At 51.8% G+C, this 23,457-nt stretch overlaps 1 protein-coding gene across 1 annotated transcript; it reads left to right on the top strand.

Annotated features, from left to right (window-relative positions):
• Positions 1-1,244: 1,244 nt before the first annotated feature.
• On the top strand, positions 1,245-15,421 carry ONECUT1 (one cut homeobox 1). The gene is made up of 2 exons (XM_086757404.1): positions 1,245-2,325; positions 15,129-15,421. The coding sequence occupies exons 1-2, from the start codon at positions 1,245-1,247 to the stop codon at positions 15,419-15,421; spliced, it is 1,374 nt and encodes a 457-aa protein (XP_086613530.1).
• Positions 15,422-23,457: the final 8,036 nt, after the last annotated feature.

Here is a 23,457-nt window from a genome sequence, read left to right as displayed (position 1 = left end):
CACATCTGCCCTTTCTTCCAGCATAAAGGCACCTTATCTAACGAGGGGGGCTGGCGGGCGCGCTGGCTTTTCCTTCCCCCCACCCTCCTCCTCCTTTTCTTTCTTTTGGGGGAAAAAATAAAAGAAAACCAGCGGCGCGTCCGGCTGCTGACCGCCTCGGGGCATATGCTCGCCCTGCGCCACCGGGCACTGCCCCCGGGCAGCTCGGGGACCCCGGCGGGGGCGGATGGCGGGCGAGGGGGGGTCGGGGGAAGGTCCCTCCTCATCGCATTGCTTTCTTGGAGCCAGTGAGATCCCAGGGCAGGAGGACGGGACAAGAACTTGGGGAGGGGGGCGAGAATGGAGGCGGAGGGGGGACCCGAGTGGAACCGGGACGCAGCGCCGCAGGGCGCCCAGCTCCCGCCCCGGCGGCGGGTAACGGGAAGCGTCCCTGTAGGGCCGCGCAGAGGAGCGGTCTCCGGGCGGGCGGCTGCGGGGCACGGCGTGGGGTGCGGGGGGACAGGGCGGGCGCGGCCCGCGGGCGCCCCGGGACAGGGCGGTCTCACCCCCGGAAGCTCCAGTGAAGTGAGGGCGACGAGGCTCCGCGCTCGCGGAAAACGCGGAGTCACCGAATGGGCGGGGCAGGCGGCCCTAATACCCGGGAGCAGCCCGGCGGAGGCGGGGTGCGTTTGGGCGGCGGGGGGGGGGGGGTGAGGGGCGGCCCTTTGTGCCCGGCGGGGAGGGGGGCCGTTAGGGCCCGGGGCGACGGCGCTCAGCCGCGCTGCAACCCCCGCCTCTGGACGCCGCCGCGCGGGGGCTCGGCTCCTTAATAGGGGCGGTGACGTCACGGGGGGCGGGGGGGGCGGCGGCGGGCGCATGCGCCGGGCGAGCAGCGGCGGCGGCGCTGCAGCGGCGGAGCGGAGCCCGAGCGGCGGAGCGCAGTGAGAGCCATGGGCAGCGATGGCGAGGGACGCGGCCGGACACCCGCCGCGGCTGCGGAGCCTGGCCTGAGGGCGCGGGGGCCCTAGGACCCGCCCGGCGGCGTCATCCAGCAACGGGGGAAAACCAACGAATAAACAGATTACCGAAAAGATAATAATAATAACAATAATAATTAAAAAAAGGGAACCGCCGGCAGCGCGGCGGCAGCAGCCCCGCCAGCAGCCCGCAGCGCCCGCCGCCGGCCCGCGGGAGGAACGGGCGGCCCCGGGACGCCCCGCCGCCCGCCAGATAGATGTGCGGTCCCGCCGCCCGCACGGCCGAGGATGAACGCGCAGCTGGCGATGGAGAACATCGGGGACCTGCACGGGGTGAGCCATGAGCCGGTGCCCGCCGCCGCCGACCTGATGAGCGGCAGCCCCCACCACCGGAGCGCGGTGGCCCACCGCGGCAGCCACCTGCCCGCCCACCCCCGCTCCATGGGCATGGCCTCCATCCTCGACGGCGGCGACTACCACCACCACCACCGGCCGCCCGAGCACGCGCTGACGGGCCCCCTGCACCCCACCATGACCATGGCCTGCGAGACGCCCCCCGGCATGAGCATGAGCAGCACCTACACCACGTTAACCCCTCTGCAGCCTCTACCTCCCATCTCGACGGTCTCGGACAAGTTCCCTCACCACCACCACCACCATCACCACCACCACCACCCCCACCAGCGGATACCGGGCAACGTGAGCGGCAGCTTCACGCTCATGCGGGACGAGAGGGGTCTGGCGTCCATGAACAATCTCTACACCCCCTACCACAAGGATGTTACCGGCATGGGGCAGAGCCTCTCTCCCTTGTCTGGATCGGGCCTGGGGAGCATCCACAACTCCCAGCAAGGGCTGCCCCACTACGCTCACCCCGGCGCCGCCATGCCCGCCGAGAAAATGCTCACCCCCAACGGATTCGAAGCCCACCACCCTGCCATGTTAGCCAGGCATGGCGACCAACACCTCACCCCCACCTCTGCTGGCATGGTGCCTATCAACGGGATCCCACACCACCCCCACGCCCACTTGAATGCCCAGACCCACGGGCAGATCCTGGGCTCTGCCAGGGAGCAAAACCCTTCTGTGACTGGTTCGCAGGTCAGCAGTGGGAGTAATTCAGGGCAAATGGAAGAAATCAATACCAAAGAAGTGGCTCAGAGGATCACCACCGAGCTCAAGCGGTACAGCATCCCCCAGGCGATCTTCGCCCAGAGGGTGCTGTGCCGTTCCCAAGGGACCCTCTCGGACCTGCTGAGGAACCCTAAACCCTGGAGCAAGCTCAAATCCGGCCGGGAGACCTTCCGCAGGATGTGGAAGTGGCTCCAGGAGCCGGAGTTTCAGCGGATGTCTGCTCTGCGGCTGGCAGGTGAGCCCATCGGGGCACGGGACCCCGGGCCCGGTCCCGTCCCTCCCCTCCTGCGCCGCTCCGTTTCTCTCCTCTCCCGGCTCCGCGCACCGTCCGGCTGCCGGACAAAGGCCAGCTCCGGTGCTCGGGCTGCGCAGTGCGGAGAAACCGGCTTTCCCCGTTATCCCAGGCGAGGCTTTATTTGGCGGCTGGATGAACGAACGGGGACGTACCGAGCCGTACCGGTCCCGGCCTTGCGGTGCGCGGGGACCGATACGGCCCGGTACGTCTCCCCGAGGGGATGCGGGAGAACCCCGGTAACGAGCCACCGAGAAGAATCGGGATGCGTCTGCTTCGACGGCGGGCCCGGGGGCTTGCGGGGTCTCCGGTTCCGGCGCTCGCCGATAACTCCGCGTCCCGCTCGGGTTCCGTGTGCGGGAAATGCGGTGTTTTTCCCCCTGAACAATACGAACCGGGCGTGGGAGTGTTGGCTCAGAAAATCTTTTGGCTAAAATCGTTAGGTTTTTAAAATTTATTATTATGTATTATTTTTTTTTAAACTGGTTATAATTGTCATTAAGCCGTGGAGTTGGAATTTCGCGTGGGTGCCTCTGCGCGGGAGACACGGTCCCTGTCGCGGCTCCCGCATTGTCTGCTCGGGGAGGTTGCCGTCCCGCACGGTACCTGTTTCCCCTCCCCAAACTCGCCCGCTCTGCTCTGCCGGTGCTTCAATGCGCCGTGCGTGAGGGTTTGTTAATTAAGTGATAGGTCTCCATTAATTTGTCCCTGGAGAACGCGGGGCAGTCAATCCGAGTTGGAGCCGGGGTCACTGATCCGTTTCACTGATAAAAAAAAAAAAAAAAAAATTAGGGGAAGGGCTGAATCTTTCTCCCTTTGATGGTCCTGCCAGGTTCCGGCTACCGCGACGGTCGGAGTGGGGCCCCGCTTCCTGGCCGTGCGGGGACCCGGCCGGGCCAGCACCATCCCCACCTCCTTGCCCGGTTTCCAGCCTGTTTCGGGAGCCCGAAGCGTTGCGGAGCAGGGCCCGAGGCGGAGTCTCCCCGTGCCGCAGCCGGCCCTGCGGGGCAGGGCGGTGGGAGACGTCGCTCTCGTTGGTTTCCACTCCTGCTCAGCCAGTTTCAAAGGTCTGAGCTCCGGAAAGTGCTCTTTCCGCGTTCGCTCCCGGGGGGAGAAAACCCCCGTCTTGCCGTTGCTGCCCACGGGGGGCGGAGGACGCGGCTTGCGTTTCCAGTACCGTAACGATTGCTAAGGCGAACTTTCCTCGGTTTGGAGCGCGTTTTTACGACGTTTGGGTCGGCCTGAGTCTCTGCTCATTTGCATGGATCGATACTGGGAACAACCCCTCGCTCCGGCTCCTGCTGCCGCCCCCCCACGCCCCGGCGCTGGGAGGCTCTGGAGAGACCCATTGTTCACTTCTGCTCCCCGCTAAACCGCCCCTTCCTCCAGTCACCCCGCCACTGCCCGCGCACCGACGGATCCCGGTAATCCCGTTAGAGAGACAAAGCCTCATTATTCCGCCCTCTCTTTCCGATGGAACCCCAGAGCTGGCACCTTACAGAAACGGCCTCCCCGCGGCGAGGCCGGGCTGGCCGTCCGGGGAGCGGGGGGTCGGGGAGAGTCTCTGCGTCCCCAGGGTCCCGCCGGTTCCCCCCCCCCGCCCCGGGCTCTCGTCTCCCCGCGCAGCCGGAGGCTTCGCCCGGCGCCGCCGGCCCCGCCGCACGTGGTCATTTGCATAGCGCTGCGTCCCAGCCAATGGGAGCGGCCCCCCGGAGCGCCCCGCCCCGCCCCCGCGGGAAGGGCGGGTGTCGTTCCGTGCGGGGCCGGAGTGCGGGGCGGCCTCACCGGGCGGTGACAGCCCGCCCTGCCGGGCACTGATCTAGGAGCAGCGTCTGTTCCTCCAGCCGATTAAATTAAATTCACGTCGAAATTACAAGCTCGCCCACGGGCGTTCAGGGAAGTGCCGGGTGGGCAAATACCTGGCGAAAAGCCAGCTTTTCTTCCCTCCGCGGGCAGCGGCCGGGAGGCGGTGAGGGGGATGGAGCCCGCTTGTTTTAGGCCTCACACCTTGCTTGGAGCGCGTGCCCCTGCCAGCCGTCCCGGGGGGATTCCCACCTCCCGGATTGCGGGAGCTCTGGCAAATGGATGGAGAATCGGTAGTTTCATGGAAACAGGATTGAGGTCTTGACACTTCCTGGCTGTCTCTTGAAATGTAAGCAGAGCTGCTAATTGCAAAGCTGACCCCTTCCAGGCTCCATCTTACTCATCTCGCCTTCCTTCTGCTCTCCTTTGTCCCCTCCCGCTCCCCCTCGGTCATTGAATATTTATCCGTTTGGCCGTTTCTCCGTTGGTCGGTCTCTCCCCCTGCTTTCACTGAAAGGAAGGGCTCGGAAGGGTGAAGGGACACCGGGAAAACAAATGCAATTCGAAGAAAACGAACAGCCCTTCTGCAGCCTGCTGGGATGTGGGGGTGAATTGATTTTTTTTTTTTTTCACCCCTCTTCTCTCTCTCTCTCCCTCCCGATGTGAATCCCGGCTGAGCCGAAGCCTTGGGAAGCCGGCGGGAAATTCTCGCCAAATTAACTGTAAAGAAATCGATGCAGTCATCAGAGAGTTTTCCACATTAAATACGAAATCTAATGAACGCCGGCCGCCCCTCTGGCCCCCGCCCGCGGTGGGGAGGGTCGGTGGGGCCCCGGCCCCGGCGGCCTCGTTAGGGCCCCGTTTCCCATTCACCGGGAGGGGACTTTGCATAAACGTCGGTGCATAGGGGAGGCGGGTGTCATCGACCGGGGGGCTTCTCCGCTCAACGCCCCGAGCACGGCGGGACTGATGGAAAGGCCCTGCTCGCTCCGCTGGCACCGGAGAAAAGGAAAGCGCCCCCCTCCGCCGCGGCCGTGCCCTTGCTGCGGAGTTGGTTCACGCCTTTGCCCTTCGCTCGTGTTTGCCCAGCGAGGGGAGGAGGAGCGGGGCCGGGCGGCGGCGAGCCGCCTTCCTGAGCACCGCGCCGGACCCGCCCCCAGTAGCACGGCTGGGTCCGTGCCTATTTGTTTGTTTGTTTGTTTTAATTACCCGCCGCGTGGCGGGGAGGCGCCGGGGGAGGGGGCGTTGGGGGCGTGCACCACTCGCTGCCATTCGGATGAAACGGCTTCAAAACGGGGCCGGTCCCGCCAGGCCGGCCTGTGGGCGCGGTGCCGGCCTGGCCCGCCGCCTCTGCCCGCCCCGACCGGCCAGGGCCACCCCGCCGCAGCCGTTCCCGGGGGCCCTGCGCCATCTACTGACCGCGGGCGGGCGGGACCCGGTCCCGCACCGGGCAGCGGCGGCCGCGGTGGCGGCTTTCCCGGGCCGGGAGGCAGCGGCTCCGGCGGGGGCCGCGGGCCGGAGTGCGGCGGGCGGGGAGCCATGCGCCGGTGACCGGGCAGCCGGCGGCGCGGCTTCAGCACCGCGGACAGCTCCACCGGCCCCGCTCCTGGCCCCGCCTCCCCGGCCCTGGTTTGGGGATGGGTGCGCTCCCGTGCCGATCGATCCCAGCGTTTGCGGACCGCGGCCCTGAACCGGAGCTGCTGCTTTGGCCGGGTGCTGGGTGGCAGCAGCCCCGTAACCTCCACGCAAGGGCCGAGCTCGTTCCGAGGGAGACCCGAGGTGGTTTCTGCGCGCAGGAGCGTTTGCCGAGGTGCCGGTGACCCTAAGCTGAAGCCCACGGGCGTCGGGGGCAGTTTTTCCTGAGGACCGGGCGGGGATCGAGCATGGCATCGTGTCGGGTACTTCTGTGATTGAATCGATAAATGCTGATTTGCATTTCGAACGTACATCTGTCTGGATAAATCGTATGTCTACAGGGAAGCGAGTGATGCTTACTGACTTTCCTGGGGAATGCAGCTTGCTCGAGCCATTTTGCTGAAGAGGATGTTAGGTTTGTGGTGCCGGAAGAGTAATTCACAGGGACCGTTTGTTAGCTCAGCAGTGGGTTTGATTTTTTTCCCGTTTCAGGGCGATAGGAAGTCTCAGCAGTAACATTTTACGCGTAGCCTAAATGGCGATTAAAAGGCGATGGGTGCTGTTTTGCAAGGGTGCAAAAGGTGCAAGGGTGCAGCACCCCCGGCTCTGCCGGCTGCCGCACCTCGGCCTCGGTGCAGGCCCTCAGAAACGCTGCCGCTCCGAGCGGCCGAAAGCCTGAATTCGGACCAGAGCCACCCCGGCGGGGGCCGCGGCAGGGAACCCGCTCCGAGGCTCGGGCAGGCGCTGAGGCCCAGCAGTGTGCAGGCCTTGCCACCGCCCCTGGGGTCGGCAGCTGCGCGGAGGCGGTGCGGACGGTGCGCGTGGGCTGCCCGCGGGACCCGCAGACACCACCCCCCCCCGGGTTTGTAAGTAAATCTGGCGGCGCCGGGCGTCAGAGCGAGGGTTTTGCAACGGATGGCCGCCGCTCCATCGCTCAGAAACTCCCTTTTCGGGCAGGGCTGTGCGGGGAGCGGCGCTGCCCGGCCGGACGTTGTGGCGGGGCGCGCAGCGCGGAGCAGCGCGGGCACGGAGAGGTGCGCGTCCCCCCCTCTGCCCCTCAACCCGTGCTGCCGCGGCGCGGAGCGGGCGCCACCCGGGGGCCGGGGGCCGCCTGCGCGGCTGCGGCGGGATGGGGAGGAGTCTGACGCGGTTAAAATATCGATGTAGTCGCAAAAATCGTTCATTAAGGCAATTTAATCTTTGCTATTAAATGTCCTTTCGATTCATTTGCGGTAATTAAGATGCAGTTAAAGTGATTAAATTCTAATTACTTATGCTAGACAAAGAAATATTTGTCACAGTAATATGGTCAACTGAAGAGCCAGCTAAAGAAATTTAACATTTACTTAAAATGATATTGCAGAAAAATCGGGTGCTTTCCCCTGATTGATCCGCTTAGCAACACATTCTGTAATGATGATGTCAGCTCACGCGAGTGGTTACAGAGCCGTCAACGCTGTAAATTTGTGTAAACCCTGGAATCCCAAACTGTGGAGTCAGCGCTCCTTAGTCAGCTTCACTTTATTATTCCAGGGGCAGCAAATTAAGGTCACTCGTTTTAATGCAGTGCTCAGGAGCGAGGTGTTCACCATTCGGTCTCAGCTGGGACCTGTGTGTTGGCAGGCTGACGTCATTCTGTGAGCTTCCTATATAGAAATGGATTTTTATCTCTTTTTGTGTTATGAAACAACAAAAGAGGAGTATTACCTGGGCTTGCTGGCAGAGAAATGAGATAGATACAGATCAAAGGACCTCAAAGCAGATGGCTACACCCACACTCTAAATAAGCGTAAATACAAATGACTAGAGTGCAAAATGCTGAATGATGCCAGGAGTAATTAGAAATAATTTTTTTCAGATGTTTCAGAATAGCCCGTACTCTCTTCAGTTGAAAGGGGAAGTTTTGGGGAGCAACCAGTGGACTGTGGCACTCATGTAGGCTCCATCAGTGAGATGTGAATGGCCTTGTCCTACAGCGAGCAGAAGCTTTTGGGAACGCTCTTTGCAGCATCGGTGCTGCCTGCACCAGCGGAGCACGTGGCCGCGAGCTGCGCTGCCATGCCGAGGCTCTATTTCACGCGGCACCTTTCCGCAAGGATCCTGTCTCCAGGCGCCTTCGAAGGCCCCAGGGTGGTGATGAGCAGGATGGGGCAGTGTGGGCGACCACCAAATGGCAACTCGTCAGGGTGTGTGGCACGCAGCAGCTGCAGTTGCTCATCCAGGCCAAACAGATTCATTGGTTTTTAGTTCATTGGTGAAGTCTGCCCTCAGGTAGTTTGTGCCTTAGAGGTCCCTTATCTTGTTCTTGTATTCCCTCAAATATGAAGTTTTTGGTAATTGGGAAAGATCTGTCAGCTACGTGTCTCTCTGCATGCTCCAGAGGTGTTACTCACATGATAAGGACGGAGCTTATCACACTTTATTATATATTATCATCACCATGGACTTACTGTAAACTTTTGGCTACTTGTTTCCCCTGATCTGTGGTAGCTGGTGTGATTAGGACTATCTGACGGCCAAAGTCCTTGAGCAGTTTCAACCTCCTGTGGAAATCCTGCTGCCTTTTCTACCCAAAGGTAGAGCCTCCTCCAGAAGGATATCTTCCAGAATATTCTCTAGCTTGCACCAGTGAAGAGTTTTCACTCTCTAAAAATATTACTGGATATTCTGTGGTGTTTCAAAACTAGATGCAGATGCTTTGGACAGAGATGCCATGGGTCTTACTGGGCACTGGGCAGGCTGTAGCTGAGGCAGGTCCCAGCCTTTATGGACCTGACACAACAGAGATCAGAAAATACATGTTCTGAAAGGGTTTTTTACGTCTCTAAAACATGACTTGTACACATGAGGTTGGGATAGCTAAAAGACTCAGCTTAGCAGGAAAAAGATGATCATTGCAAAACTTTTGAGAACTTTCTCAGGTCAGTCTAGAATATGTCTCCTTGTCTCTCCTGTGGCACATGCAGGGCTTTTGTCAGCACTTCTCTGAGCTGGGCTGCATCATTTCTTGGAGCTTTCCCACTCATGGGAAGGGTGACTGCTCTGAACCCACAGCAACAAAGCTGTTGGTTTGTAAACTCCCTGTTGCTTTCTGGCAATCTCACTCACTAGAGTCTTTGAGAGAAGCGTAAAGTAGTTGTTTTTTTCTCCTGCCTGTCTGAAGCAAATATATGAAGGCTCACGGTAAGGGTGAGACAGTCCTCAAAACTAAGCCAGTCCAGTGAGGGTGGTGGTGAAAACCTCAGACCTCAATGCTGAGTTTACCTTCTGGTGTGAAGCAACCAGAAAGTGCCTCCTCAGGCAAGACAAAGCTGAGCCCACAGTTGTGAGAGATCTCCAGTCCCCTTTTTTCCCCAGAATGAACATTTCAGCTACAAAATGGGTTCCTACAGACTCCTTCTTTCCATACCGTCCAGCTCAACCTTCCAGCTGTGGTGCTAATTGGGGCAAATAATGTAATGGAAATTAGCGTGGTGTGAGCCTGCTCACGGGGAGCTGAACCAAGACCACTGTCTCGTCTCACACAAGTGCTCAATGGCCATCAACTAATAATGGCTGGTGGTCAGCAGTGACCTGGGCCAGAGCTGGAAATGTGACCTGTCACCTCAGGGTGAAAGGCCCCCTATCCCGTCGCTGGTGTCCAGCACACAGTCTCTCCTCAGTGTCAACCAGGCTCTGAGTTCAGCATGGCTGGAGATGTTTTCAGGTGTGTGTCTCCTCGTTGCTGGTCTGGACCTGCTCTGGGTACAAAGAGAGGGGAAGTGCAGACCCACTGTGTTCCTTGGCTTCTTCCTCTGTTGGGTGAGAAGACTCGGGCCAAGGCACTGGTGGGACCCGCACACTTCCCTGCCCAGAGGAGCTGTGATGCTGTGCTATTTTGGTGCACTGGGGCAGGCGTGCTCCCTCCTGCTGCCCTGTATCCCTCCTCCCTTTCCAGCCACTTCACACCGTCAAAAACCTGGTTGTGGCTGTTGATGTCCTGGAGTGATGGGAACTGCTGCTGACAGCTGGTGAGCAGTGTGACCCTTCGGAATGCGTGGCCGCTGCCGCAGCCTCTTGGTGCGTGTGTAAGGGCACGGCACTCTGGGTGCCAGCTCTGAAACTCCCCTTCTTCTTCCTCAGCATCTGCTGCTTTTCCACCCTGTGTCTGAGAGCGTGCGCTCTGTGATGCCAGCATGGTGGGCCACCAGCTGAGCAATGCCTCTCACAAGGAGAGTGGTCTTGTGCCTTCACAAATAGCCACGGGGCCTGGGGCAGGGTTTGCCCGTGTAGGATTTTCCGTTGTCATTCCCCCTGCTCCGGTGCCAATTTTACAGAAGAGCAGCCGGCAGAGCTTGTCGCGGTTTTTTGTTCTGTGTCCAAAACAAAGCAGCAGAAAGCAGGTTTATTGAGAGTATTATGGGTTTCATTCTTTGCTTCTGGTTTTTAGAAAGGAAAATTTGTGTTTGCCAGATACAGCTAGGCACACGTGTACGCACCAAGTGCTCCTGAAAATTGATTTATGGTAATCATTTTTTTTTTCCTTAGATTTTAAAAAGAAATCCACCCTCTAGGGATGAAAGCCTAGATCAAGGATCAGGGTTAACACCTGAGCTTACTGTAATCTTGACTTTTAGACTGACAGAACAGTGTAGTTCACATCACAGGTGGGCAAAAACATCCTCTTCACTATCTCAACCTAAAGATGCAATTAGTGCATTTTCATAGGGGACACGATCCTGCTCACTCCTCTGGCCAAGCAGGATGGACCCCGCCGTGCTGCACATGGCTGGACGCTGCAGAAGAGCAGCGATGGATGGTGGTGAGACCCCGGTCCTGTACCACGCACAGGCAACCAGGCCTCAGTGAGCTGTACGGACCTTGGAAGGTTTGGCAAGTTAACTCAGCCAAATCCCTTGGGCAACTTAGAAGGAACAAAAGGAGACAAAAATAGATTGATGGACTGTATCAGGAGAATTGCAAGTGTCAAAAATATCTGTTGCTCAGGGCAGAGGAAGATGGAAGTGACTGGAAGAGGCCAGAGTTCAGCAGTGGATTTATAAGGCTCCTTCTGGCACTGATAATATTACATTGTCATATCTGCACATGTGTTGCCAGAGTCAGAGTGGCTCTTTCTTTATCCTCTGCTTTGCTTTTTTCTTAACTAGGCTTTCTAAAGGCTTTTTCAAAAGGCATCACAAGGAGCATCGCTCAGCCAGGGCAGCCCAGAGACAGAGCATGGCTGTCTGCAGTGGCGTGCAAGGGCAGCGTGCGAGCGGGTCCACCAAGGGAGAGGTGCACGTCTCTGGGAAGCGCAGCGCCCCGCAAAGCACCTGATTTCAGCTTCTGTGCTGTGGGAGAGAGTCCACTCGCAGTGCTCACAGGCAGGGGCATGGGAAGGACATCAGTGCAAATTACTTTTATTATCTTCTGCCACATAAAATAAAATCCAGACAAAGGTGAGTGAGAAACAGTTTTGAAGACAGGCTCTGGTGTTTTTCCAAAAAAGGGTTTCAGTCAGTGTCTCTGGAGCCTCTGACTCCAGTGGACATCCTTGCCGGCGCTGGAGGAGGACCTCTGTCCCAGTGTGACCTGGGCTGAGCATGGGCTGCTGTCACCGGGCCGGACAGCCCCAGTTTGCCAGCTCTCGCAGCGTGAGCTGGCCGGTCTCTGCCCCTGCTCTGGACAGACTCTCACGCTGGAGCAGATTTTATCCCGCGGTGTACATTTGTTCTCTGGCAAGCTGGAAGCTACAATTTATTATTAAAATTGATTGGCTCCAGTGCAGGGAAAACGATCGTAAGGAAACCCTATTACGGTTTTTCATTATCACCATTATTTATTTTTAAGTGCTATTAATATTCCTGAGTCTGGAGAAGGCAGAAGATGAGAGGTGGTATCCGCCCTTGCTGCTCACAACCCGAGGCCTGGCAGGACTGTCTGCAAAGGCCCTTTGAACAATTAAGAGATCGGAAAGTTTTTTGCCCTCAATCTACGCCAGTGAGTGCTAACAGGAGCAGAGCTGAAAAGGAAGTAACTTTTGCATGGCCTGAAAACGATCTGGATTTTGAAGGCATTCCCAGTGTTCCCCGGGTGGAAAAAGGCTCCGCAAGCAGTGCTGGCAGAGGCATGGCCAGGAGCGGGGGGGAGCACGGGAGGGTCCAGGGTCCCAGCTGGGCTGACTGGGCTGCTCGGTGAGGGGCGGCAGCTGCCTCGGCTTCGCCCGTTGGGGCTGGGCCATGTCCAGCGAGGTCCAATCCTGCTGCGTGTGGGTCTTCATGTCTCGGATAAGGTCCCAAATTGCAACTGAGTCAGTATCTCACTCTCTCTGAACCAATACATTGTTAGTCCTTCATTCGAGGCAGAACTCCTCCAGCTTGGATGTGAGGACAGGAACTGTCTTATTTTGAGGCTGAACTGGACCGTATCTTCACCTCTTCCCACAGGATGTGGACCGAGCCTTGCACGGGGGTTGGTTAAAACATGAGGTCCACGCTGCTCTGCAGGAGGAAGGGATGGCTGCCAGCTTCTGCAGGGAGCAGCATGGGAACCTCAACACTCGGTTCCTGATGGGCTTGACCGAAATGAAGTTTTGTTTGCAAAATACTGTAATGGCTTCTTTGTATCATAGATTGGATAGTATTTATTTTTTCTCCCCAGCAATTAGCGCTTTTTTCTTACCTCTGTGATGTTACTAGCAGTAAATATGAGGTCTCTGATACAACTGAAGTGAAGGAACAAAGTATTTTGCAACTCTTGGGACATTTTCTAAGGAAATAATTATTCAGGAATATGACATTTCAGGAGATGAGCGCAAGCTTGGGAAGACACTGTGTTAAGCCAGTTAATTTCACAATAGACAGTTGTTTTTTCATTGTTCTCTGTGATTTCAGAGAACTCATGTACCACATGATTGAAACCCCGGAGGCTGACACTGCTAATTGAGCTGGCCTTGCATCTACTGCTGTGACTGTCATTTGTGATGTGACAATTCCTGCAGAAGCGTGGTACAGTGCTGGCTCGGATCCCGCTATTTGTGTAATGAGGATTTTGTGACAAATGGTGACCTGGACGGGGTGTCTATGTGAAAGCTGGAATTTGCGTGGTCTTTGAAAAAGGAAGGTGTAAAGCGGTGTGAGCAGAAATGAAGTGTTAGGCATGGCAAACATTACGTGAGTTGGGTTTGTCTCCTTTTCTGTGTGAGCCCGTTAGCAGGGGCAGAGTCGGAGCTGGAGGCTGAGGTTGTTACAGAGCTGAGCTTCTGCAGCTGCTTTCACGGGGACTTCTGATGTCAAATGGTTAGGTGTGTACAAAGGATTAAGATGCTGTTGGTAGCTTCTTTGCTCCTCGTTCTTCACATTTGTCAGTAAATAACAGACTATTCTTGCAAAAGTGTTTTTAACCCTTGAATTATCAGTGTTAACGTTCAATGGGGATGCAGAACTATCTCAATAGGCACGGACCCCCACAGTGGATTCAGCAGCTTGACTCCAGTGGAGGCTTGCTTGCATGAGGAAACCTGTTTTTCAGCCCAGAAGCTCCACAGTATTTCAGAGGTCAGGATGTAACTTCAAAGCACTCTTCAAAGGTTTTCAGATAAAAATAACTGTAGAAGATATGATTTTGGCATCCCAGTCTGTTGATTGATGTGTCATTGCTTATGAAAGAATGTGTAGCTGGAATATATATTGTTAGGGAGCACTTCAAAAGCTTCTCCTCAGAGGGGGCTGAGATGCTGGGGCCTTGGCCCTTCCTGCCTAGACCAGCAGAAGGTGCCTTTGCATCTCCTGAATCTTGCTGTCTGATCTGTGCAGTTGCTATTTCTCTAAGTACAAAAGGTGGATGGCTATTTTTATACCTCCCTCGAGCAATTAAACCCTTGTGCCAAGACTGGCTCTTGGTAGCAATAAAAGATGTAGAAAAGACCTTTGTAAAGTAATTTGCTGTTTTCATTCCAATAATCATGGAATAGGTGGAGGCACCACACAAAATTCTTCATATAGTCAGCACTCATCTCCACAGAAATCAGGACTAGACAGACACAGAGACAGAACATCCATATTACTTTCAGAAATACATTGGGCTGGAGCACCTCTCCTGTGAGAACAGGCTGAGAGAGCTGGGGCTGCTCAGCCTGGAGAAGAGGAGACTCCGAGGAGACCTTAGAGTGGCCTTCCAGTACCTAAAGGGGGGCTACAGGAAAGATGGGGAGAAACTCTTCAGTAGCGCCTGTTGTGATAGGACAAGGGGTAATGGTTTTAAACTAAAAGAGGGTAGATTCAGATTAGACATAAGGAAGTTGGTTGGTTTTTTTTTTTTTTATGATGAGGCTGGTGGAACATTGGCATGGGTTGCCCAGAGAGATGGTGGATGCCCCATCCCTGGAAACATTCAAGGCCAGGTTGGACTGGGCTCTGAGCAACGTGATCTGGTTGGAAGTGTTCCTGCTTCTTGCAGGGGGTTGGACTAGACGGCCTTTAAAGAACCCTTCCAACCCAAACTGTTCCAAGATTCTGTGATCTCTGAATCAGCATTAAAGGACATTGTTAGGGAAAAAAAATGGGAAACAGACAGATTCAGACTCTTTTGAAAGTGAGACAGACCAATCTCTCCTCCCAAGGAAATCTTTATCCTAGCAAAATGCTAACAAGATGAGCTGGCAGACAATCAAAGGCTGGTGGGAGGATCTGGAGTCACCCTCCCATCCCATCCAGTCCTGCCTGGCAGGTGATCTGCAAGGCAGATTTCAAATTGTAAGCATCCTTTAATAACGTAGAGCAAAATAACTTTCTGAAAGGGAAAGAAGGATTGATAGATGAAACAAGGTGAAATTCTATGAAGAAGATTTACTATACCATTGTTCTTCCTGTCAAAATGTGGTTTATTTTGTTCAGAATACATAATTGTCTGGGCTGTAAGACTGCAGTAGCGTCCTGGTTTCTGCCAGTTCCTTATTTCTCAGCCAATAAAAACCCACATAAATTAATTAACAACAAATAATGAAGGCAAAAAAAGGTGAGGAAGGTTGACTTAGAGCTCGGTGAATTTCCACTCTACCTGGTAGGGATAGTTAAATTGCCAGCTCTAATGGGTGTTACCAAAATGTAAGCTCTCAGCATTTGCTGGGTTTTAACACATGACAAAGGTATTTCCTAACTTATATTCCTTACATTTTTAATAGTTTATGGTAAGTTAGATAGTTAAATGTCACACATGCTCTCCAAATTTGGAAGCTGAAAAGAACAGTCCTTTCTCCCTAGCTTGTCCTGTGCTGCATGCCTGTGCATTCCTCTGCCAGCCCTCTCTAACCATCCTCCCCTTTCTTGCAGCGTGCAAGAGGAAAGAACAAGAGCACGGGAAGGACAGAGGGAATACACCTAAAAAGCCTCGGTTGGTCTTCACAGATGTCCAGCGTCGAACTCTACATGCAATATTCAAGGAAAATAAGCGTCCATCCAAAGAATTGCAAATCACCATTTCCCAGCAGCTCGGGTTGGAGCTGAGCACCGTCAGCAACTTTTTCATGAATGCACGGAGGAGGAGTCTGGATAAGTGGCAAGACGAGGGCAGCTCCAATTCAGGCAACTCATCTTCTTCATCAAGCACTTGTACCAAAGCATGAAGGAATAACCACGAACTAAACCTCGGTGGAAAAGCTTTAAAAATAAATAAATAAATAAATAAAGACCAGGACCTCAAGATAGCAGGTTTATACTTAGAACTATTTGAAAAAAATGTTATTTATAAGTCCAAAGAAACCAAAGACTTATTTCACCTGCATTTGACTTTGTTCTAAGACACACACTTCAGTAGGATGACGACTTGCAAAAAATGGAGAGGAAGAAGAAAGCGAAATGAAGGGAATGAAACGGAATGCAAAGAGAAGAGAAACAGGCCACTGGTTTTACACCTTCGCCCATGATCATCTTCACCGTACTTGGCTGTTTAGTGGTTTGGAGCATAGTGATTTCTTGTCATTGAACGGACATCTCTTCAGATACGGCTCTTCATTTCCACAGCAATTGCCATGAAGGTGTATGGTGTATCCGTACTGCGTACACACCGGTGGTTAGGGACTTAGTCAGGGCTGGTCTTCTGAGAGGGTTGTGCCATGGCACGACCAACAAAGCATGGAGTCATCTGAATTCATTTGAACGGTAGTGTGATTTTTGCTGTTTCATGGTTTGAACTTAACCAGTGCAATGCCTGGAAACGAGTTCGAACTAGGCAAAGAAATTTTGAATGGTACCTAAACCAGTGCATTCTCTTTGTTTGTTAAGGAATGTTCAGATTTAAAAAAGGAAAACTATTCCATCCATAAAAAAAAATCGACTAGCTACCAAAGAACACATTTAATAATTATATTGCAGGTATTTTATTGCAATGATTTTAATATTCCAAAGCTATTTTTACACAAAATACTATGTAGAGTTATAGGTATAAACTAATCTAACTGTATAACACATAAAACTTGTAATCAAGACTGTTATTTGCAATTAGTAAAACCACATTATTGTTTCTTTCCATGATTGGCAAGAAAGAATGTCACACAAGGAGCCCCCGTCAGAGCACGGGTACTCATAGTGGGATGCTGCTTCCGTTGAAGTCAGTCAGCCTTTTTGTTGCTGACCTCAACAGAAGCAAAGCAAGGGGCTGGTACAGCCATGTGTGAGACAGTGTGGTGGCTGTAGGGCGTGCATCCCCTCGTTACGCTCTCCCAGGCTGATGCTGCTGGAAGCCCTTGAGCAGGGCGCTCTGCAAACCACCCTGCGCTGCACACAAACGCAGCTCAGCTCTGCCATCTAGCCTGCAAACAGGAGATCTGAGGCGTTCCGTATGCAAAAAAAGAGAAGAACTGCGAAATGTAAAAACCACAGGGCTCAGCATCTGATCAATACTCATTGACATTAGTGAGCTTTTTTTTTACCTATTGACTTTACTTGGGAAAGGAATAACAACAGCTTTGAAGGCTCCCGGTCTTTTCCTATTGAAAACAGCGGTACAACGTCAGTTCGTGTTGGTGGGCAGCGCTCCAACGGGAGCTCCGGTCGGGCTTTTGGAAGGCTGAGTTGTGGTGCCTCTGAAGTCAATAGCAAAATTCCCGTGGTGCTGAGACACAGCCTGATGTTTTGCGTCGTCGTCTCTGTGTGTAGCAGGCTGAGCTTTTGTCCTGTGCATTCTTTCTTGCTCATCTATTAATCAGGATAATGCATGACATAGTTTGAAGTTTGTAGCTGAAAAGCTTTAAATGCTCTGTTGCTAAAAGACCCGTAGAAATCATCCCATTCCTACTCTGATAAAATTAAGAAGAAAAGCGTGCAACATCTGCATACTGAATTTTAGCGTAAGGGGAAAATAGACTTTAAAAATCATACATGTGCCTGTTAGATTTCTAACTGGTGTTTCAAATTACCGTAGTAATTCCGCTAGGTATATTAAATTCCAAAGTAACCACATATGCAGGGATAGGCCCAATGCAAGGATTAATTGATAATCTTACTTACACCTTTTTTTTTTAAGACAAAAAAATTAAAAACAGAAAGGAAAATTCAAGGTAAACTAGAATCCAACCACCATCAGCAATAGCATATACTGTTTTTTGGGATGAAGCCCACTCAAATACCAGTGACACCAAAGTTAAGCAACTTCATAGCACCAGTTATTTCCCAAGAGGACAGGGTCTAGTCAAGGTTCAGGGTATACAGTTAATATCCAGTAAGTGTTTAGAATACAGCTGAAATATCTCCTTATTAAAATGAAGTTACATAAACCCAGGATTTTTGGCACTGAATATTTCTCCACGTTTCCGTATGTGAAACCCGCTTTAAGACTAGCAAAGCAATTGTCAATGAAAACGTAATCTAATCTGTGAGTTTTTCAAGTCTCTAGCTTACCTTAAATTTTAGCGAGCTTTCTTTTAAAGTGGTCCATCCCCACGGAGACATAATCGACATGGAAACATTAATACGCTCACCTATAAAGTATCTTATGAATGCAGTCTCATTACTGTAAGGTTAACAAAGGACAGTGATAACTAACATTTTAGTTTTTTCCAGCAAAATACTGCTTTGTAACATACCTATAGTTTAGAAAAGAAAGCCTTATTTATTTAAAACTTGAGAATTTAAAAATGCAGGGAAATTCAAAGTACATTGCCGCATTTTTTAGTATTTCCATTGTATTGTCTTTAGAGACTACTTGCTGAAACCAAAGAGAACTTTCATACCAGCATTAAATTTTGCACCCAATATGCAATTTCAGGATCTCTGACACACACACGTGCAAGCCCCTGACCAGGTCTGTGTATAGATACACGCACACACGTTTTTATGGAGTGTGTGTATGTATACACGCGCACAGATACATCCACACACACTAAAACTGATGCACAAGTTACAGATTTAAGTTTGTCTAAGCTGTTTAAGTATGTATAAACCTTTTTTTTTTTTTTAAGAAGCCATTAGGAACAAAACCACTCTTCCCATAAGCAATACGCGCCTCATACTCTGAACAGGCAAAGAACACACTTTTCTTTAATTCCTTTCAAAACATGAAGCAAATAACTATAGAACTGCTCATTCTACCTGTAAAGCTGTTTTACCTCTGCGCAGGCTGCCCAGCCACACCGACTAAAGCACGGACAGGTTACCTGGTGCTCCCTGGCTCGGGCCGTGGCCGTTCCTTAGCAGGGCATCCTCACAGGGGAGCTTCTTTCTAATGCTGCGCTTAACGTTACGCAGGAAAGCCTGTCTCTGTCGTGTTAGTGTCACTCTTTCGGTTCACTTCATTCCTGACAAAAGGGAAATTTGTTTCAAATTCAACAAAGGGACCTAAAAATCTGCCAGGAAGGGTGAGGAGAGGGAGCAGAACCTGGAACAATTTGGGAGCACTGGGAGATGGGGCTTCAGCCAAGGGGGGATTCCATGCATTAGGAAAGCGCATTCGGCTCTTAGGTGGCATCTAAACCTGACCGCGGTGACCCACGAGGGGAGGCTGGCCAAGAGGTGAATCATCCGCATCCATCCCCATTGTAAATGGCATTATTAGCTTTCCAGGAAAAAAAAAAAAAAAAATTCAGACCGACCCATACCACTACATTAGCCCCCGCCTTGCTTTCCAGGGGCCTCAGCCTCCTCTCCTTACTCAGGTAAAGCGAACCCAACAAGAATGAGCCAGCAGCAATGGGGCTTTCGCTTGAGAATTTGCTCCTGCTCCAACCGATGCCAGAGGCAAATTCCCAAGTGGCCAAAGCCACCGGGGTGGCTGGGCACAGGAGCAGCCCCAGGGCTGCCCGCCGGCACCGCTGTTCTCCTGAGAGGGATTTCAGGATAAGGTCGGGGTGGCAGCAGGCACTGCCCAGGGGGTGCGGGAACACCGCTGAGCTTATACCAAAGAGTCTTCGGACACCTCTCCTCACCTGAGTTGTAAACAAGACATTTTTACCCCCGCAAAACAGTCCTTCTTTCTACTACTCCTCCTCCTATCCTCCTCCTATCCTCCTCCTTTGTACATAAGGATGAAAACTATGCATTTAGCAAACAAAGAGAAAGCACTTACCCTTTTCTATCTCGCTGCGTTTGGGTGCATTCAAAGGCCCAGGGGCTAATTTTGAGACTTTGCTTAGCCTCCTGGTTTATTATTGTGGTGTGGTTAGCTTTACAATACATTTGGTAACTATTTGCTAAAGACAAAGAAGCAAAAGGTAAGGAATAGCTACTTCCACGTGTTAAAAAAAAAGAAAAAAAAAAGAAAAAAAAAATGTGTAAAGATCTACTATTTATAGTGTGAACCAAAGACGCTACCTCACTCGATTTCCATTGGTGATTTTAATCACATTGATGATACCAAAGAATACCAAAGATTTTTCATGCACGGCCTTGGTCTGGAAAGGGAACTCATCCTCGTTCTTACCCCCGTCCCCTGGTTCCCCCTTCCTCACCTTCACTCAGTGTGTAACCTTGTCTTCATTCTTAATGGTAACGCTAATAACCTTACGAATACTTCTCTTGCTACAACTGCTACTACTGACGATGATAAGGATAATAATAATAATAATAATAAAGCTCTAGGCAAACATGTTGCAAACTTTGTAAACTCATAGGACGAGTGCCTTGCTTGAACCAAAGTGTTAAACCGCTGTTGACCTCTTTATCTCTCACCTTATACTCTTTGAATACCTCAGCCTGTTAGAAAGGCCACTAATGAAAAAAGGAATAATTCTTCACCGTGGTGCTTTTTGCCGTGCAACCATGCAATGAAACTTTCTTTGATACCAAAGGAAAATGTTTTTTTCCACTTTCTTGCTGACAAACCAAAGGTTCCCTCTTCTTTCCCCGAGAGCAGCTTGAGTCCCTCAGCCCAGACAGGCCGTGCATCGCTTTTACCAATTCCTCCAAATACCTCATAGTAATAAATCTTTAGGGTTATGTTGTATAGAGAGTCTATGTGATAAGGCAGAACTTACTAGTTTGATAATTGTTAAGGTTACTTAAAAAAAGCTTTATAATTCTTATTTATTTTGTAGGGGTTGTTTTGTTTGTATATTCCTTTTATATAGTTTGGTTTGGGTTTGGGTTTCTTCCTTTTTCCTTTTTTTTTGGCAGAACAACTCTGTTATACTCAAGGAAGATCTTATTCCTGGGAATGTTTCAAAGTGGGTAAAGACTGCTGTTTGCAATGAATGCAAGAAAGGGAAACATGGCTTTGATTTCTTTCGTTTCAACTAGGATGCTTTGTGTTTGCTAGTCAAAGTTCTTTTCACAGGGTAAAAAAAAAATATTCTCTGCTGTGATAAATGGTTCCTATTTTTTCTCTATAATGTGCTGTGATTTTTAATTTAATTACATTTTGTATACGCTTATTTAATCACTGCTTTAATTTATGACTATGTAGTTTAAAAAAAAAATGTATATAGTAGATTCAAAAATGGCCAAAGCTTTATGTTACAATCTTTTCATTCTTGATGCCGAGATGAACTGAAGGAGAGTGCTTCTCTTGACTGCAGGGTGTATCTTCAGCCTTGTCTTGGCATGCACTTCCACCCGTGTACAAACACTGCCAGGTTATCCCCCCGGGCCTCCCTTCCCCCCGACGTGTACATGCCAAAACGAGTGTTTCAAGGTAGTACTTTTGTCACTTAGGAAGCAGAAAGGCATTATTAGTGTGTTTTTTCCTTTAATTTATTTGTCTTTTTCTAGAAAAGTTGTTTTGCGGGTGAGACCCGCACATCCAAAGAATTTAAAAGTCGTTTAATGTTTAAAAGCACTGGCATTTGTGAGAGACTTTGCTGAGTTTTTGTTTTCCTTCGCCATTCGCACGGGTAGCGCAAGTAGCGGGCGTAAGCCCTGGGAGAAAAGCTAACTTGAATTTGGAAACCTTGCTCACGGAAAGGCCTTGGCCAGCCCCCCGGGTACCCAGGGGGGTTCAGCTCCCCGGGACTCGCAGGGCTGGGCCGAGGGGCAGCGGGCGATGGGACGGTGCGGGCCAAGCCGGCTCAGAGGGTGCTGGAGGGCTTGGGCCACCTGTGGGCCACCGCTGTGTCACCTGCTCTGCAGCCAGGGCCCGCAGGCGGGGACTCATCGGGGTCCGTGAGGTGCAGCCAGGTCCCCTCGCAGCTGCGGCCACAGCCAGGGCCAGGGTCCATGGCAGAGCCGCGGTGCCCCGGCTGCGGGCGAGCGGGGAGGGACCCGTGCAGCATCCCTCTGAGGTCACTGGGTGCTGCACCTGCCCCTGGACCCCCACAGCTGGAGGGAGGAAAAAGCAGCAGTTTTGAGTTGAAAAGCAAAAAAAAAAAAAAAAAAGAGTAATGACAATGATAATTCTGCAAAGCTGATCATGGCATCATGGCACAGAAGATAGGATGCCACTCACCTGTGTTTTATTTTGCGTAAAGAATAGACTCTGTTTCAAGTAAATGTTGTGTACTGACATGGTTTGTGATGGCTGTAAATATTTCCTTTCCCCGCACAGTAGCTGAGCTCCAGTGTACCTTGTTTTCCTTTGAGGGGATAGCGGAGGGGTTGAGGGAGGGCAGGACAAGGGCAGGGTTTGAGCTTTTGGTCAGAAGTTACACTTTCTAGGTACATTTTTATACTTCAAGTATTGAAACGGGGCAATAAAGACGCTCTGAAATGCAGGATCATTAAATGGTCTGTTGGTAAGCATTGGCTAAATGTCTGCTTTTAATGCATAAACTAACGCCGTGCAATGAGTTACATTTCACATGGAGGGGGGAGACAAAGGATTAGTGTACGAATCCAGCGCCAGCCATCCAGCGCTGGACGGAACTGTACTTAGGAAGACGTCGTTTCTTTTCCTGTTCTGGTAGTTTGATTTTTCATGGTCTGTTCTGCATTTATTGCATCCTCACTCTGGAACCACGTTAGTTTTGCAGCCTGAAACGAACAACAGTGTTAAATGAAAATAAACGTTAAAGCATTGTCTTTTACTTGCTTTGGTAGTAGTCTTCATAACCCACTGCCCGCAGCCCGCTCCCAGCTGAGCCAGAGCCCGGGCTGGCCGGGCCCCCCGGCCCCTTGCCACCCGGGCCCCCCAGCCCCTCTTTGCCCCGCGCCCCACGCCGCCCCTCTACCCTGCCCTGGGCTCCATCCGCCGCTGCGCAAACAGGGCGCCAGAGACAATCACCGGTCCCAGATCCGTAGAGGTAGGAAATCTTCCAAGAGCGAGAGGGAGTTCTTCCAGAGCAATGAAACAAAACCAAAAAAAAAAAAAAAAAAAAAAAGGAAAAGAAAGCGAAGATTTTGATAAAAGACAACTTTGCTGTCATTTTTAGTTTGCCCATTAGGAAGCAGTAGTAGATTATGCGTTGCATCTGCATTTCAGACTAAGTGATTATTGTACCTAATTACGGTTGATTGCTAATATTTCCTCAATCTCTCTCTTAGTCAAGCGCTTCTGTATTTTTGTGTGTAGCGACGACAAGTGTAATGCACTAGGCATTATTCTGGTTTGGTTATGAGTATCTCCTGTACTGCGTTAAGATTTCCTTAAGTTACTTTTTTTAAGCTTTGCTACTGTTCTCACTTTATGCCGTGCAATATCATCTGCTGTGTCTGCTAAGCAAAAAAAAAAAAAAAGAAAAAGAAAAAAAAAGAAAAAAAAGCAAGTGATGATGTCATCATGCTTTTCAGTGTTACAATGTTTCAGCGTTTATGTAGTCACAAAAATGTAGTAAATAAAAGGTTGGATTTTCCAGCACTTTAAATTTAGACATTTCTTGCCTTCTTTTTGTTTCTCCGTGCAAAGACACAAGGCACCAGGCTGAGCAGAGGGGAGTGGGTGAGCCCCGCGGGTGCCCCAGCTCTCCCATGGGACGGGCAGCATTCGGCTGCATCGCAGCAGGGACATCCGCAGGGCGGGGGACACGAAATGGCACCTCGGGCTTCACGGCACCGTGTCTTCTTCCCTCCATCTGTGCCGAGGTCTGCAGCCCCTGCGCCCCCAGCAAACGCCCCTGTGCCCGCCCGCCGCCCCCCATGGCCCCCATCCCTGTCCTCACTCCGGCTGTGGTGCCCCCGGGGTGGGCTCCAGGGGAAGCGAGCGCCGAGTGTCTGACAGGCGAGTGTGGTTCATACCAGATGCATTTCTCTAATTGAGGGAAAAAACATCAAGAAAATAAGTGAAGCAAATAATCTTGGT

The sequence above is a fragment of the Chlamydotis macqueenii genome, chromosome 12 (genome assembly GCF_036417535.1).
Source record: "Chlamydotis macqueenii isolate bChlMac1 chromosome 12, bChlMac1.mat, whole genome shotgun sequence".
In the NCBI taxonomy this organism is placed as follows: Eukaryota; Metazoa; Chordata; class Aves; order Otidiformes; family Otididae; genus Chlamydotis; species Chlamydotis macqueenii.
This window is presented reverse-complemented; position numbering and strand designations above follow the sequence as displayed.